General features: G+C 44.9%; 1 protein-coding gene and 1 long non-coding RNA gene across 8 annotated transcripts in view; one reads left to right on the top strand and one right to left on the bottom strand.

Annotated features, from left to right (window-relative positions):
- Nucleotides 1-15893, top strand: part of LOC142088820 (S-phase kinase-associated protein 1) — a 43723-nt gene that overhangs the window by 12932 nt on the left and 14898 nt on the right. Inside the window, exons 2-7 of one of the 6 annotated variants that reach the window (XM_075164571.1) lie at nucleotides 31-240; nucleotides 561-734; nucleotides 928-1017; nucleotides 1450-1611; nucleotides 2390-2508; nucleotides 3286-4028. The exons of 3 other annotated variants lie outside the window; for them this stretch is intronic. In XM_075164571.1, the coding sequence (XP_075020672.1) occupies nucleotides 31-240; nucleotides 561-734; nucleotides 928-1017; nucleotides 1450-1611; nucleotides 2390-2508; nucleotides 3286-3358 (828 nt within the window). In that variant the 3' untranslated portion in view covers nucleotides 3359-4028. Of the gene's footprint in view, nucleotides 1-30; nucleotides 241-560; nucleotides 735-927; nucleotides 1018-1449; nucleotides 1612-2389; nucleotides 2509-3285; nucleotides 4029-15166; nucleotides 15276-15893 lie in introns of those variants that run through there. 2 more of the 6 variants (XM_075164573.1, XM_075164576.1) reach the window with 2 other exon arrangements.
- On the bottom strand, nucleotides 6894-14881 carry LOC142088823 (uncharacterized). 2 transcript variants are annotated; one of them, XR_012676020.1, is made up of 3 exons: nucleotides 14628-14881; nucleotides 14068-14351; nucleotides 6894-9904 (listed from the first exon to the last, which is right to left on the bottom strand). It is a non-coding gene; the product is annotated as an uncharacterized LOC142088823 (long non-coding RNA). The 2 variants fall into 2 exon arrangements; XR_012676019.1 differs by lacking the exon at nucleotides 6894-9904 and having other exon boundaries at nucleotides 13739-14351.

Raw genomic sequence — 15893 nt, 5'->3', positions numbered from 1 at the left:
CTCACAATTTCTGTGTTTTTTGTTTTATAGGCTAAAGAAATTTTGACAAAAGAATCTAATGTACAAGAGGTGCGATGTCCAGTCACAGTCTGTGGAGATGTCCACGGACAATTTCACGACCTCATGGAACTTTTCAGAATTGGAGGCAAATCACCAGACACAAACTATTTGTTTATGGGGGACTATGTTGACAGAGGCTATTATTCAGTCGAAACAGTCACATTGCTTGTAGCTCTTAAGGTAACTTTTCTTCTCAACTGTACAATGCTGTATAAGACATATACAATTACTATCCTGACTACACTTAATATCTGTTATGATTTGCACTACACTGGTATTATAGGTGCAAAAACTGAAATGTTGGCTGTCTTAGTTTTCTAAGATTCTTCTGGAAAAAAAAAATTTAACGTTCAGGTACAAGCCTGAACTTTTTCTAAAATGAGTGCTGTATTTATTTTTTACTTGCTTTATTGATATATGACGGGGCTAAGGGGTGCAAATTCTGTTTTTCGGGAAGACATACGTATTTTGATGCATCTAAAGTAAACTGTTATGTTTAGGTCCGTTACCGTGAACGTATCACAATTCTTCGAGGGAACCATGAAAGCAGGCAAATCACACAAGTATATGGTTTCTATGATGAATGTTTAAGAAAATACGGAAATGCAAATGTTTGGAAATACTTTACAGACCTTTTTGATTACCTGCCTCTAACTGCCTTGGTGGATGGCCAGGTATGTTGAAATTTTACAAAGTTAAATGCTACTAGTTGTAAAGGGAGCTATTAACACTGTATTCTATTAGCTCTCAGCTTTAAAGGAATCTCTTGTGGATTTTCTCCTAATCATTCATACTAAAGAATTATAATTGCACTGATATAATTAATGTAAATGAATGTGATAAACTTCATATATCTAACTCTTCCAGATTTTCTGTCTACATGGTGGCCTCTCTCCATCGATAGATACACTGGATCACATCAGAGCACTTGATCGCTTGCAGGAAGTTCCCCATGAGGTACCGAAAAATAATTGTCCAAACTCGTGGTGGGATTCATGATACCATATATTGGGTATTTGAGTACACAGACCGAAAATGAAATGCAAAACAACTTAGCAATATGAAAGCGCCTGTCTTCCTGTTCTAGTTTTTTGAAGGAAAAGTAAAGGGCATGTTCTTGTCTAAAGAAAGAAACATATTTTAGTGTGCCTAGGATCTCAACAGGTACTACTTAATGATCTCAGAGGTGAGAACTACTATGAAAGTTCTTCATGCAGATTAACTTCTTGATAGTATTTGAAGTGTTAACTGCACTAGCTGTTGTAGTTGATAGGCTTTTTTTTTTTTAAGTCTTAAAGAGATGCTGCAACAAGTTGTGCAGGGCTGGTATGAGTGTGTAGGTTTTTTGTGGGATCTCCGTTTCTGAAACATCTCCTACATCTCTTATAGGGTCCAATGTGTGACTTGCTATGGTCAGATCCAGATGATCGCGGTGGCTGGGGAATTTCTCCTCGAGGTGCAGGTTATACATTTGGACAGGATATTTCAGAAACCTTTAACCATGCTAATGGCCTTACATTGGTTTCAAGAGCTCATCAGTTGGTAATGGAGGTAAGCAGGATGGCCTGTGCATTAAACTCTTGATTGCACAGTTGGTGCATTAATACTGTACTCAGTGTGTCAGAGATGTGCATGTGCTGCTGTGACAACTGATGATCCAGCTGAGAGTCTTCCAGAAACTCTATTTTGACAGTATTCATGTGCTACTAAAGGAGTTTCTCAGTTTGACAATGGACTAACCTTTATTTTGGCCGTTTTTCTGAAAATTTACAGTAACGTCCCAAAACAAACTTGAGTAGTAGATATGGTATTGCATTTCTGTGTAGATAAAAAGGTTCTTAAAATGCACACAAATATGTGTGCCTTGAAAAAAAAGATGTATTTTTCCTTTTTACCTTGGATGTATGTTTTTGTTCTTAGTCTCTAGTTATCTCTGGCAGTCAAGATTTTTAAATGTATGTCTGGATTCTGGTTTTGGTGATCGCAGCTGAAGATTCAGAATAGATTGTGTACTTCAGAATTGCTGTTTTAATTTTTTAATGCTAATGCAATGGAGAATGCCTGCTGGGGTTTTTTGTTTTGTTTGGTTTGGTTTTTTTTAATAAGTTTAGCTCATGCTTACCAGTAAGAAGCAACATAGGAAGGCCAAAATTCCTTTTTACCCTTTTTCTCTCAAGAAGACAAATAAAGATACAGCCTTAATTTTATTTAAAATGACACTATGAATGCTACTTAAGGTTTTGTGTGTAACCATCTGGCTAAACGCAATTTTTATATGGGGTACAACAAATGAACTTGGCTGTCATAATTTTTTTTTTTCCCTCTCCAGGGGTACAACTGGTGCCATGATCGGAATGTAGTAACAATTTTCAGTGCTCCAAATTATTGTTACCGTTGTGGCAACCAGGCTGCAATTATGGAACTTGATGATACTCTAAAATACTCCTTGTAAGTATGTTTAAAAATGACATTTACATTGCCCATGATTTTAAGATAGTTGCTGTAGCAAGATACCACTTAATTATTGTTAAGGTATGGTTTTTCCCTATACGCTTTTTGGGAGGTGAAGTGAATGTGGAATTGTTGGGTTAGTCGCATCTAAAGTCTTGGAGTCAAGTATCTGGAACAGTTGTTGTTGACATCTTGTCTGTCAGGTGAAAGTGAGACTCCTTGTTTTTGTTTTGTATAACTGGAGTTTAATGAAATATTATAGAGGTATGTGATTTGAGAGTAGGAGTACTCTGTCACATCTGAGGTAATGCCCTCCTATCAGCCTAGGGCAGGAGACTTTTGGAATCTTCGAATTCTTCAGAAGTTAGGATGTTGGCTTTTTCTATGAGGTTTCTAATTAACTACTTCAGCAGCAACTTTACAAGTAAACGATGCAAAAGCATTGTATAAACTGCCCTGTTCGACAATTACTGGGGACTTGAACTTTCTGAATGTATACTAACGTTTGACCAATTTATGAGTCTTAAAGCTAAGATTCATTTCTCTCCAGTCCATAGTAGTAATCATAAGAGGAGTTTAAAATATGGGAATTATAAATACATACTAATAGAAGGAGTGGAAGAAGTTGAGCACTTGTTCTAGACGACTTTAATCAGTTGAAAAAACTTGAAAAGACTTACCTGTGTTAAGACCACTGCTACTGTAATTCACATATAAAACATACCTGGATGTAAACTGAACTCTTGCAGTTTCATTAATATCTGTGCTTTTCAGTTTGCAGTTTGATCCAGCACCGCGTAGAGGTGAACCGCATGTTACTCGTCGCACCCCAGACTACTTCCTGTAAAGAGATTTTAGACCTGTACAGTATTGCCATGAACCATATGTTGACCTAAAGAAAATGGGAAGAGCAACAGTAACTCCAAAGTGTCAGAAAATACTTAACATTCAAACTTGTTTTCACATGGACCAAAAGACGTGCCATATTCAAATACAAAGCCTCTTGTCGTCAACAACTGTGACCACTTTAGAATGAACCAGTTCATTGCATGCTGAAGCAACATTGTTGGTCAAGAAACCAGTTTCTGGCATAGCGCTATTTGTAGTTACTTTTGCTTTCTCTGAGAGACTGCAAATAATAAGATGTAGACATTAACACCTCGTGAATACATTTAACTTTCCATTTAGCTATAGCTTTATTCAGCATGACTGTAGATAAGGGTAGCAGCAAACAATCATTGAAGCTTAAAGAACATTTTTAAAATAAGTACCAAGGCCTCATATTTGTTCTGAAACTGTTTGTTTGTTTTGTTTTCAGGGAATACTGTTTAATTTAATTGTATTGATTTTTTTTTTGTCTGCACTCAGTTCCCTTTTCCACTCTTTGCCCTACCATATTGTCCCTTGTAATTGTCCAAGGATAGTGAATTACTTTGAACAGAACTGTTTTTTTCTGTAAAACAATGTTACTGCAGGACAGAGCTGCAGTGTTTTTCATAATAAACTTGTGAACTAAGTATGGAAAAATGTCAAATCCTAATTGCATCTCAGGTCAACTGTGGTTTAATAAACTAACATGTAGCTGGATGGGTTTTATAAACTTGCATAGAAGTGTCCACCTTAAATAACTAAAACTGAGGTGATTGGCGCGTGCTGGAAAACTCTGACCTTTTGAATTCTGTCCCAGGGAGGTGCCTGGTCATTGATGTCATGCGGCTGAGAACAGAGCTCGCTTATTACTGACGTGCACTCTCTCTCTCGGTGCTCTACTGAAATACTCAAAAATGGAAGAATCTAGGATAACTTAATTGATTGAGTGTGGCTTTTTTTCAAGTGTAAATCTAAGTTTGAGTAATTGACAATGTAGGTGCTAATACTTAAAATCATTTTCTGGAAAACTAAGAATAAAACCAGTTTTCTAAATATTAAAGGAAATAGCTTGAAGTTTAGTAATATGTGTAGAAGCTTCCCTTCTGAAAAATAGTGGTATGTGTTTTATGTTAACATCTGTTAAAACATTTCCTTTCTACTAAGCTGTTTCAGAATTCGAATTCTGATTTGATTATTTTGTTCAAAACAGAAATTCAAATTTTATGCCTTCTTAAGGCTTGTGCTTGAAACTTAATGGGTATATTTTAAAAAGATGTACCTGGCTGTTGTTTTAACAGAGGACTCTTAATATTCATGTTGTTTAAGAGACTTTAAATTCCTTGGGCAAAATGTAGACTCTGCAACAACATAGAGGATTCCCCCCCCCCCCCCCCCCGCTGCTTGCTTCTAAGGAAGAGTACACAAATTTTGCAAGTGTCCAACTTACCTGGAGGCCTAGTCCTAGACACACTTTTTGGGGCTTTCTTGCTTTTCTGCTGGAAGACCTGAATTCTTTAACTTGCAAAGAAGGTGCTGCATTTCACCAACCATTCACCAACTTCATCCCTTTTTTGAAAGGCTTGAGAGGTTGCTTTTTTTTCCAGCAAAAATTCAGACTTGTCCTGTAGGTTGGGTTCCGAATGGTTTCTGGAGAGTGCTCAGTCTTCTGCAGTTTGATCTTGTACAGGAAGAAGTGCATACTAAAAATAAGTGCATCTGAAGTGTCTTTTTTTAGTATATCGGGAACTTTTGCTTTGATCACTATTAAAAAAAAAAAATCCTTTGCTGTAGAGAGTAGTTCACTTTAAATTCCTTTCGCTTGCCATTTGCTGTAAATGTTTTTGTAGATAGAAGTTTGTGCCTTAATTGACACCATTCCTTCAAGAGTAACGACTTTGCCCTATTTTCTGTTTTCCCTGTTATTTTAATTGTCATGACTCATCCTCTGCTCTGGGGGGGAGCAGTCAGTTCATTTGTTCAGTTTCTGTATACAAATGCAAGCAGTTGTTAGTAGAGTCAATGGAAAATGTTGAAAGTCATGCCAGTTTTTGCACTTTCCCCCATAATTATGCTGTGACTGGCCGTTTAACGATTTCATTGTGAATATCACATTGTGAATAAAAAAATGTTACTCTGATGGAGATTGGCTGCCAGCAGTACTAACCAGCTAAAAGCAGGTTTGGAAGATTCAAGAGGAGAAAGAAAACTTCAAGTAGAAATAATTACTGTCTGATTTATTGGTAGCTGATTGATTAAAGTTCACCTGAGCAAAACTTCCTTTACTTCAAACTGTGATGACACTGGCTGCAGAGAAATGAGCATGATTAGGATTTGTACTTGTTTGGGAGATCAGCGTCGCTGTTTCCTTCTTCGCTACAAAGACTGGTAAATTCCATGAAATGTGAAATAGGAGTAGCTGGAAATCCCGTATTGTGGTAGTTCAGTAATTTTTTTTTAAGCAGGATAGTTAAACCCAGTGGTTAGCGAGGAGGGCTAACGTTGGGATTTGACTTGTCAGAAGGCAGTCATGAATGAAACCTGACACTTTTCTACAAACCATTCTAAGAACTTCCCCTTTTTTCTTGTGTTTCTCAGAATTTGGATAGAGTCAGTAGAATCCTGTTGTTGTTGGACAGATGGGGGGTGGGTTTGAGCTTTCCACATTGCATTTTACTTAAGTGGCACTTACTGATGTCCTGTCATTTGGCCATTTACCGGAATTTGTGTAGCAGACTCAAGTAAACACCATTCATTTGTGGAGGCCTGTCCTTCTGAACTAAGGGGTCATTAGGTCAAAAACAAGAGACGAAATTACACTTCTACACAGGAAAACATTCAGTAACGTTGTTTTTGAAAGGAAAAATGGGATGGATTTGAAGTGTATAGATTTGCCAGGTTTTTTCCCCTTCACGCTCTTTCTACACCTCTCCTGTGCTCTGTTCCTCCTGGCCAGCAATCCCCGGCGGCTCGGCTGCCCTGGCCTCCCTCTGCCGCGGAGCCCCTGACACGGGGCTGGCTGCTGCAGCAGCCCCTGCTCCGTCGGTGACTGACGGGGAGTGCTGCGTATGTAGAGGGACATTTTCTTCAAGGTAAATCAGCGCCTGTGTTGTCGGCTGGTGCTCAGGTCAGATTGTTTCCAGCGGCTGACATTTGCATACGCGTTCAGTCTCCCTGCTTCGAACGCTTGGGCAGCGTTGCCGATTTTGGATCTTTTGATACTACCCTGGAAGGATACTTGATGCGCGGGCAAGTGAAGACACACAGAGCCAGTTACCCTGTTCTTCCCTGCGTGTCTGGATGATAACAGAATAAATTCTGCTTTGGGAAAAAGGCGGTTAGTGTAGATATTGCTGATGAAAGCTTTGACATTTCATCTGCCTGTATTTCAGTCTGGTTAGCATCAAAAGTCCATCTGGAAATGTTAGTAGAGAAAAGATTTCTGAGAGTTACTGGTACCTGCTAATCCATGCTTCCACGTTCCACACGAGGGGTTTTTTTTCTTTTTTATAGTAGTAAACTTAAACACTGAAAGTCAGTTTCATAAAATAATTGTGCGTAAAGAGCCTCGGGCAAAGTCTTTGTTCTGGCAATTCAGAAATTCAGCCTGGATCTTGAACGCAAAGGATTTTCTCATGTACAATACAAAATGAAAACTGTTACATGAGCGCTAGGTTTATTTTGGGCCTTTTTTTCGTAGTTCAATAAACACATCCCTCTGTTTTTCCCCTCTCACCCCTTCATCTTCATTTCCTTTGTAATACAGGAGCGCAGTTCCTGCTGTTGGAGGAGCTGTGAGCTAAGGAGCAGGAGGGGAGCGGGCCGAAGGATAGATGCGCTTGTTCATTCTGGAGAAATGGTCTGTAAGAAGAGGCAAGTGTGATCAAATCACAATTTTGAATTTCAAATTAAGTGCTGCTCCAAACTCAATTAATTGAAGGTGTGGCTCCACTCTCACCACTTCCTTATGCACCTGTCATGCGCTCGTTTATCACTTTAATTGCTTCTTTTTTTTTTACCTGTATGCTGAGCACTCATGGAAACTCAAGATCTATTTTAGGGGTTTTTGCACAGGTTAAAGGAATGTTTTTTGAAGTCTCGTAGAATGCGTAGGGTGCCTTCTGCATGCTGCAGCGATCACTGCACAGAGTATTAGTTCTCTGCAAGTTCCAGGAGAAGGTTGGAAACAGGTAAAGTGTTAATAGAAATCTTTCAGTACCCATGAATACGCTAAAAAGGCCCTGCAGAGTAAGCATTCATGAGTCAGCCTACTGTGGTTTTTTAAAGTTATTTTGGTGCTCTAATTCATTTGGCTGTGCTCCTTTTGGATGAGAATAAAGGCAAGCTGCTCTCTTGAGCAAGGGACCAGAGTTCCTTGGCATACATACAGGAAAAAAGGCTGAAACAACACTTTTGGTTTTAAATTGAGCAGTGCTGCATGTTTTAGCCTTTTAAAACCTGTGCTGTGGCTTAAAAGCTTTATTCTTTAAGATGGGTTGAACTACAGCTCGTGATCCTCTTAATTACTCTATGGTGAACAGAACTGCTTTTGGATGAAAATTAAACTGATTGCTGCTGGTGTATAAAACATTAATCACTAATAGTACCTAAATATTATATATACATAATTAGCCAACATATAAAACCAGGTTGGACATAACAGCTTTTAGAATAGGAGGGCATTGTAGCACTGGAACAGGTGAACTGGCAAGGCTGCAGAATATCTGTCTTGGGTAGGAAAAGCCACAGCGGAGCTGGCACTGGTGCTAGTGCTGCTTCAGTGGGGAGAGCGAGGTCCCTTCCAGCCGATGTTCCTGTGTTTAAAACAGCATCTCACTGGGTTACGGTACACCGGACTCAGGATCGGTGGTTATCCTGTTGGCTTGTTCCTCAAACTGCTGTGAAGCTGTCAGGACTTTGGTTGTGGTTTGCAAAACATCAACTAGAAATAAATGGGGGGTGTATGTGGCCCGATAGCTTCAAACCAGCGTCGGTTCGTTTTTGGTGACCTTGCCAACGGCAGCATCATGCCAGACTGCGCTGCCCTGGGACTGGCGTTGGAAGAGGAGCAGCACAATTGGGGGTGAGTGTCCCGGGTGAAAACTTGTGGGCAGGTGCTTCTGGTGAGAAGACTGTCCGTTTTGCAGATACTTGTATCATTGCATAGGGTTGTATAAATCAAACTAAACCTTTGCTATTTGGTCTGCTTGTTGACTTCTGTATACATCTTCCTCATCAGATTTCCCCCAAACACAACTGGGTTTTTTGGAGGGGTTGGGGTTTTTCCTAATTTTTTATTAAATGTAGAAACTGTCTTCTGGATTATGCATTTAAAAACCAAGGGCTAAATTGTCAAAGAGGAGTGTACTGTTTAAACCGATAATTGCATGATCGATTGGGCTGAAAGGCTTTAGCCTGGCTCCTAACTGCCTTTATTTTTCCGGAGTTTGAAAAAACACTGACCACCATCATGCCTAATCATAAAACTTTCTGTGAAAACCCCATCTTTATCATAGCTGTCAGTGCAAGAGTGGTCAGTGACCACTGCTCTCTTCTGCTTCCTTATTTTATAAAGCAAAAGGGGGTGACCCTTGAAAAGCCTCGTCTGAGAGGATCCTACGGCGTTCATTGCATGCTGGACCCACTTTGCAGGCAGCTTTGCTCCTTTTCCACCGCTGCGTTTTCCTCGGGGAAGAGGAACACAATGTGCTGCTGAAGTGGGGACCCCTGCCCGGGAGAGGGGGTGCTGCGGCTCCGTGGGAGTCTGCTCTCCTTTCTTCCCCCTCCTAAAGAAAGGCTGGTGATGGGTTCTGCGTTGTGTCTGTTGGTGAGTTTATCTACCTTCAGCTCAGCCATCTCAAAATGTCACTGTCCCTTTTTCCCTGCAATCTCTTTTAAAATGCTTTGAATTAGCCTGACTTCTGAAACACACTATATTTATTCCCATGGACTTTGAAACCTCAAAGCAACTGCTTTTTATCATCTGTGGTGTCAGAACCAGCCCAGAATCTGCTTTTTGGCCTTTGAACAGCTCCAAGATTGAAGACTGGTGCCATGCCACCCTTTAAAGCCAACCTAGTTCACTTACTCTCGTGCCCGATTATCAAGGATAGTCACAATTTTATACGTTGCCACTTAAAGTAAGACCGTTTAAAGCAAGTCTACTCTCTTCGTTCAGTTCCTGGAATAAATGTGAGCCCATCTCTCCAGGGATGAGCCCTACGGCCCGCTCCCCCCCGGCGCCTCCCGTCCCTCGGAGCGAGCCCCGGCGCCACCGCGTGGCCTTGTCCCGCGTGTTCGCTGTGCCGTGACCCGGCTGGGCTGGGGAGCTACTCTCCCGTCTCCAAGGCTCGGGGACACACACTGAATTGCCACGTTTTTGTGCCACTCTCTGTAATTTGGCAGCCTGAACAGGAGGGAGGTGGGCGACTCTCACCGGGCAGCAGCATCTTCCTCAGCGTGAGCGCAGCGACTGCGGGATCCGAGCTTGGCTCTTTCTGAGCAGTGCCGGTGGTTGCCAAGGATGCTAGGGCACAAACAGTACAAAAATCGGTCTGTTTAAGTATGTGGAGGTGGAGTGAGGATGAGGTTAGGAAGTAGATGCTGCCAATAAGCTTGAGGTAGGTGGGTTTCTATTTTTAATCTTTTTTTCCCCCCACCTTTAGTCTTCTAAACTAGCTTGAATCCCTACAGTTATGTTAGGGGAATATGAGTGTTATTAGAGGAAGAAACAGAAGCCGATAAAGAAAAAAAACCAGTTGGTGTCTGCTTGATAGGATTTGGTTATTGACTTTTCTCAGTCCATCAGTGTGTGCTGGTTTTGGCTGGGGTGGAGTTAATTTCCTCCACAGCAGCTAGTATGGGGCTACGCCTTGGGTTTGTGCTGGAAACAGTGGTGGTAACACTGGGATGTTTTTGTTGTTGCTGAGCAGTGCTTACACACAGTCAAGGCCTCTTCTGCTCCTCACCCCACCCCACCAGCGAGCAGGCTGGGGGGGCACAAGGAGTTGGGAGGGGGCACAGCTGGGACAGCGACCCCAATGACCAAAGGGACATTCCATACCATATGATGTCATGCTCAGCATATAGAGCTGGGGGAAGAAGGAGGAAGGGGGGGACGTTTGGAGTGATGGCGTTTGTCTTCCCAAGTCACCGTTACATGTGATGGAGCCCTGCTGTCCTGGAGGTGGCTGAACACCTGCCTGCCGGTGGGAAGTAGGGAATGAATTCCTTGTTTTGCTTTGCTTGTGTGAGTGGCTTTTGCTTTACCTGTTAAACTGTTTTTATCTCAACCCACGAGTGTTCTCACTTTTACCCTTCCGATTCTCTCCCCCATCCCACCGGGGGGGGAGTGAGCAAGCGGCTGCGTGGGGCTGAGTTGCCGGCTGGGGTTAAACTACAACACAGTGTTAACTGGATTCTCATCCAAACGGTGGGCTCTGTCCTGCGTTGCTGGGGTACAACTTGGATGAATTGACACCTTCTCAAGGATGCTCCTGTGATACAAGTTTTGATGAAGTGGAAACGCAATAATTAGCTTTTTCCGGAGTTGTATTGAAAACAAGAATTTTCCTCTTCGGCGTTGTTGCAAGATTGCTTTAAACAGCAGTGGCACAAGCCTCTTAGCTGAGCAATGTCTTTTTACCATCGATTTCACATGAATAATTCTGATGTTTTCTGTTTTTACACTGATCCAGCCAGTTCTAATTTTTTTCCCTTGTTGATGTGGCTGTTTGTTTTAGAAAATGTTCTCCATCTTCTGTATTCCTGAAAAAAAAGGAGGATTTTTTGCTGCAAGTCTCACCCTCCCCTACATGTAGATTAGGTTCTTGTTCAGAGTTGATGGTCACACCTCGCTTTCCAGCAAATCATACCTGGTGCTCTCTGCTAGAGCAGCTGTGCTCTCGGGACGCTCAAGTCCAGCCCTTGCCAGCCCCCCATCCCTGCGGTCAGGGAATCCAGGCTGAGTTCTGTGAAGTTTCCCAGCTTGTTGATGGAGCAAAGTGGAGATCTCTCCAGCCTGGTTCTCACTAGGCTTTGACAATCCCACGTCACGCTTGTGGTACTGAAAAACACCCAATTGGTGTGTTATCACCATAGTCTTTAAATCACCAGCAGCAGCAAAAAAAACCCCAAACAGTTTCTCTGTAAAAGTGGGGAGTGTGAGGTGTTTTGAGGGGTGGGGGGCACAGTAATTTTTGCCTGAGAGAAACAGCCAGGAAGAGCATCCAAGGTTGTGGAGCAGATGCAGTGTTGTGTCCGGGAGGCTGCTCTCTGATGTTCAGCGCATTAAAATCCCCTTCCCCCTGCGGCTGCGTGGCTGCTCAGCTGGCTTCGCCTGCAGCCCAGCGATGCTGCAAGTATGTAGGTCAGAGCTCTTCTGCATCTGGTAAGCGTTAAATCAAGCTTGCACTGATCTTGGTTGCTCCAATCTTTTCAGGTATTTGCTTTAGTGTTCAGCTCCCCGCTTCCTCTTCTGGGTTCTCAGTGGTAAAAGGTCCTTAATTGTAATACATCTGTGGCTGATACACGGTGCAATTATCTTTACGGCTCAGGGTGGCAATGCTTAGGTTTAGGATTATTTGCATTGCAATGATTACCTGTGTGCGTAACAATTGAAATTGGGACACCCATTTTTTGAAAAATCTTGTTCTTTGCTTTGCAGCTTTAGTGGAGGATGGGTCTTTTGTATTATTAATACTGACTTACTTGCAGGACTTTGGCTATCAGCGCTGCAGCAGCTGCTTTCTCCCGACAGATAACAGAAAGCATCTGGACTATCTGGGGAGGTTCATTGCACGATATGTAGGGCACAGCGGGAGGTGGCCGTCGTGTGATTATAGAATATCTATGACAGCCATCTGCCACTTGTTTCGGGTGTGGGGTGTTTTTGTTGTTTTAACTTCCCCAGACTTCTAATTCGACAGCTAAATTCCAAGTCTGCTGTGGACTGAATTTTCTCCTTTAGAAAGCTGTAGAGAGCTGTATCCAGTATAAAGCTCATGAACAGTATCACTTTGAATTAAAATTCATACACAGATCATAATTAAGCACGGAACATAGCTTTCTGCCTGTTCCTAGATTTTATTAATTTGTCTTCTGCAGAGAGCAAACCCCATCCCCCCTCTGCTGAGCCTGATTTGCAGTCTGAGAGCCTGTGCTTGCTGATCATGAGCCAAATCAGAAACCTTGGTCTTTGGCAGCATCGGGAAAGGGGATTTAGGATTTGCAGATATGTTTTTCCCAGACCACCTTCTGTCATCGTCTGATCCTCTAAACCAAGGAGTTCTAATATAAATAAAAAAAGCACATTTAAGGAAAATAAAGGCAGTGTTGTTTCTTTTTTTTTGGTGCAGTGAATGTGGTTCTTAGCATTGGAGTACAAGATGGAGGAAAGAGGTAAATGTGATGATGGTACAATCAAAAGGTCACATTAGGCATAGTTTGGAGGCTTCACACCTCTATATATATGATATATATATTAAAAATATGATAATTAAGTCCTATTGAATGGTGAACAAACAGCTTATCTGGTTACCGATACCAGGATCTTTGAGGAACCTCTGTTAGCGTCAAAGTCCGCTGTATAAGCATCACCTGACATCTTTGGATGCTTACTCAGCTGTCACGAAGAGTTCCACTGAAGCACATGTTACAGAAGCATACAGTAATTCAGGCTGGAAGGGACCACTGAGGTCCTCTGGACCACACTCTGAATTAGATCCATCTTCAAAGTCAGATCAGGTTGTTCAGAGTCATCTTCAAGTGTGCTGTAACTATCAAGCTGCTTGGCATCCTAACGCCCATGAAACGAGATTCCCAAGTCAGGCAGTCGCCTCCAACAGTTCTTTGGAATTTATACAGAAACCTATTTAAGTGGTACGACCTGATGTAGAATAGCCTCACTGTCACCTGAGCTCCAAGAGATTCTTCCTGGCCGAGAATCTGTGTTTAAGTCTTCCGTCTCTCTGGAGAGTCAGCCCTAACCAACAGACTATTTAATATTAAATACTTCTAATATTTGCCGTCTCACTGGTTATGTCACTCAGGTAGAAAACTAAGGAAAGAAAGACTTGATACTTCTGTGGCTAGCCTACTGTCCTGTGGACTCTGAAATGAGCAAATCAAGCTTCTGAACTGAGAATTTATGAATCTCAGGAAAATTCTTTATGTGAGAAGATATTTTCTAGCGGGTATGACTGTCATTTGTTCAATAAGGTGTGTGGTGCACAGCCTGGGACCCTCTGGGACCCTAAGGAAAGGGAAAGCTGCGACTTATGCTGTACTTGTGTTCTGCAGTGCAATGTTGTTGCAGGTACCAGTCTGCCTATGTCTGCATTGAAGCGCTGTAAAAACACACTTCAGTTCTAAAAACATTTTTAATTAAGATCTGAAGTAAAGCAAATTGTCATAAACGTGGGCGACAACTGTGTAAATATCTTAACTACTTAAAAGCCACTTTGCCATGGACAGCTGATGCAAAACCTGGCTAAACAATGTAGCGTGGAATGAGTGCTGTGTGACAGCACAACGCAGCACCCCAGACACCTCACAGATACAGTCCACAGGTGGACTCATACCCTGATCTGCCTTCCTCACTGAGCAAAAATCTTCAGATCTCTCTTTCTTCTGAAAACCTAATGCCCGTCACTATCTAGCACTTACTCCTGACCTTTCAGGGAATGTTACCTGCGTTGGGGTACACCGCTCAGGTGGGGTGTTGTGCTAACGCAGCACTGCTTGGGCTGCATTTCGGTGGTTCCTATCTCCCAGTCCGCTCCTCCGGCCTGGTGGCTCCTTGCACAGCTGGTGTCTGGAGATGCTTTAATGGGCTCCGGCCACGCGCAGAGCTGTAGCTGCCTGACATTCCTGGTGGGAGCCGGGGTAGATGTTCAGCGATTGCTAGTTAGACCTGAATCCGTTTCTAGCACCGTGAACTGTCCTTAGCTGTATCGCCACTTGAGCAGAGCAACCTGTTGTTGTAACAATTTGAAATTAGCCAGTTTTTCAGTGTAGTTTTAAAAAATGTTTTCTGCTGCTTCAGTAGCCACTGAAGATCGCATTTCACTGTATTTACATGCGAGACGCTACCACAAACAGAAGCAGCCTTACCCAAGCCCCCGCTTCCAGTTCCCCTCGCGGGGATTCTGGCCCCCCCCGGGCCTTGGGCTTTCTCCCCGTGAAATCCCACTACAAGGAAAACACCCAGCGTGGGCTTTTTGTGACCAGTCTGCGTTACTCTCAATTACCGTTTTTAAGTACACACGATGACAGCCGTGCCCGCTGGCCGGTTGTTTCCCGAGGAGGGCACCGGGCCGCCCTCCAGATACCACAGGCCGCCCGCCGCACCGACACCCTTCGCCATCCGTTCCATACGGAAGCCCCGCTTCACCCTCACGGGCGGCGGCACCGGGCCCGGGTCTCCCCAGCCGCCTCTCCCTCCCCGCAGCACCGGGCCCGTGGCCGGGCCGAGGCCGCGGCGGCCCCTCAGGGGCGCGGGGGACGGGCGCCGCAGCCGTTGGCCCGCGCGAGGCGCCCCCGCCCATTCTGCGGCTCCTGGCGCGGCCGCGCCGCTGCCTGAAAGACCCCACGGCCGCCGGTTCGGCCCCGCGCCTCATTTCGGCTCCGCTTCCCCCCTCCCCACCCTGAGAAGGGCGGCGCGGGTCCGTCCTTTTACGTCAGCCGCGCTCCGCACCGTTTGGGAGCCAGGGCGAGGTGTTTTGCTCAGGCGTTCGCGGCGGGCAGCCCGGCGGTGGCGAGGCGGCGAGAGGCGGGTCCTTCCCCCCTTCCCCCCGCACCCCTCCCCCGCCATATAAAGCCGCCGCCGCAGTTGGGCCCCGAGCGCTGCCGCCGCCGCCAGGTCCAGTCAGCGCAGAGCCGGACGCCGCCGCCTCACGGTGAGGCCTGCGAGCTCGGGGTGGGGGGGGGCCGCCTGGTGCCGGCGGGGCGGGAATAGGTGCTCGAGGCGGCGGCAAGGGCTGGGCCGCACCGCGGGGCCCGCTCGGCGGGGGAGGTGGGCCCGGCCTGGCCCCCGCTGGGCGCGGGCGGCCGTGGCGGCGGCGGGGCTCGCAGGTGGTGGTTTGGGAGGGCCGCTGAGGGGGCGGGCCGAGGTCTGAGCCCTTCCTGGGAAATGCGGGGCTGAAACGCCCGTGGGCCCCCTTGCGGGGTGGGGGGGGCTGCGTGGGGAGGCGCCGTCTGCGGGGTCTGGTAAATAAAGCAGGGGCACTGCCCCCGCCCCGGGCCGCACAGCACCTTCGGAGCCCGCCCCTCCGCCGTGCGGCTGTCGGGCTGCTCCAGGGCACCCCGAGTGTCTCTTGGTAGCGAGGGGAGCAGTGGAGCGGCAGCGCAAACAGAGCGTCTCAGGTGTGACTTTATTAAATAAATGCAGCGTTACACCCGGTGTCACGGAGAAGGGGAGGGGGAGGAGCGGGCATCCACCCGGCGTAGCTCTGGGAGGCATGGAGTTGCCTGGTAGCGCTGGTTTAGACGGCTGAGCTCTGCGTTTCAGGCTTGTA

The sequence above is a fragment of the Calonectris borealis genome, chromosome 15, assembly GCF_964195595.1.
Source record: "Calonectris borealis chromosome 15, bCalBor7.hap1.2, whole genome shotgun sequence".
NCBI lineage: Eukaryota > Metazoa > Chordata > Aves > Procellariiformes > Procellariidae > Calonectris > Calonectris borealis.
Note: the sequence above shows the minus strand (reverse complement) of the source record. Positions and strands in the feature narration are given on the sequence as shown.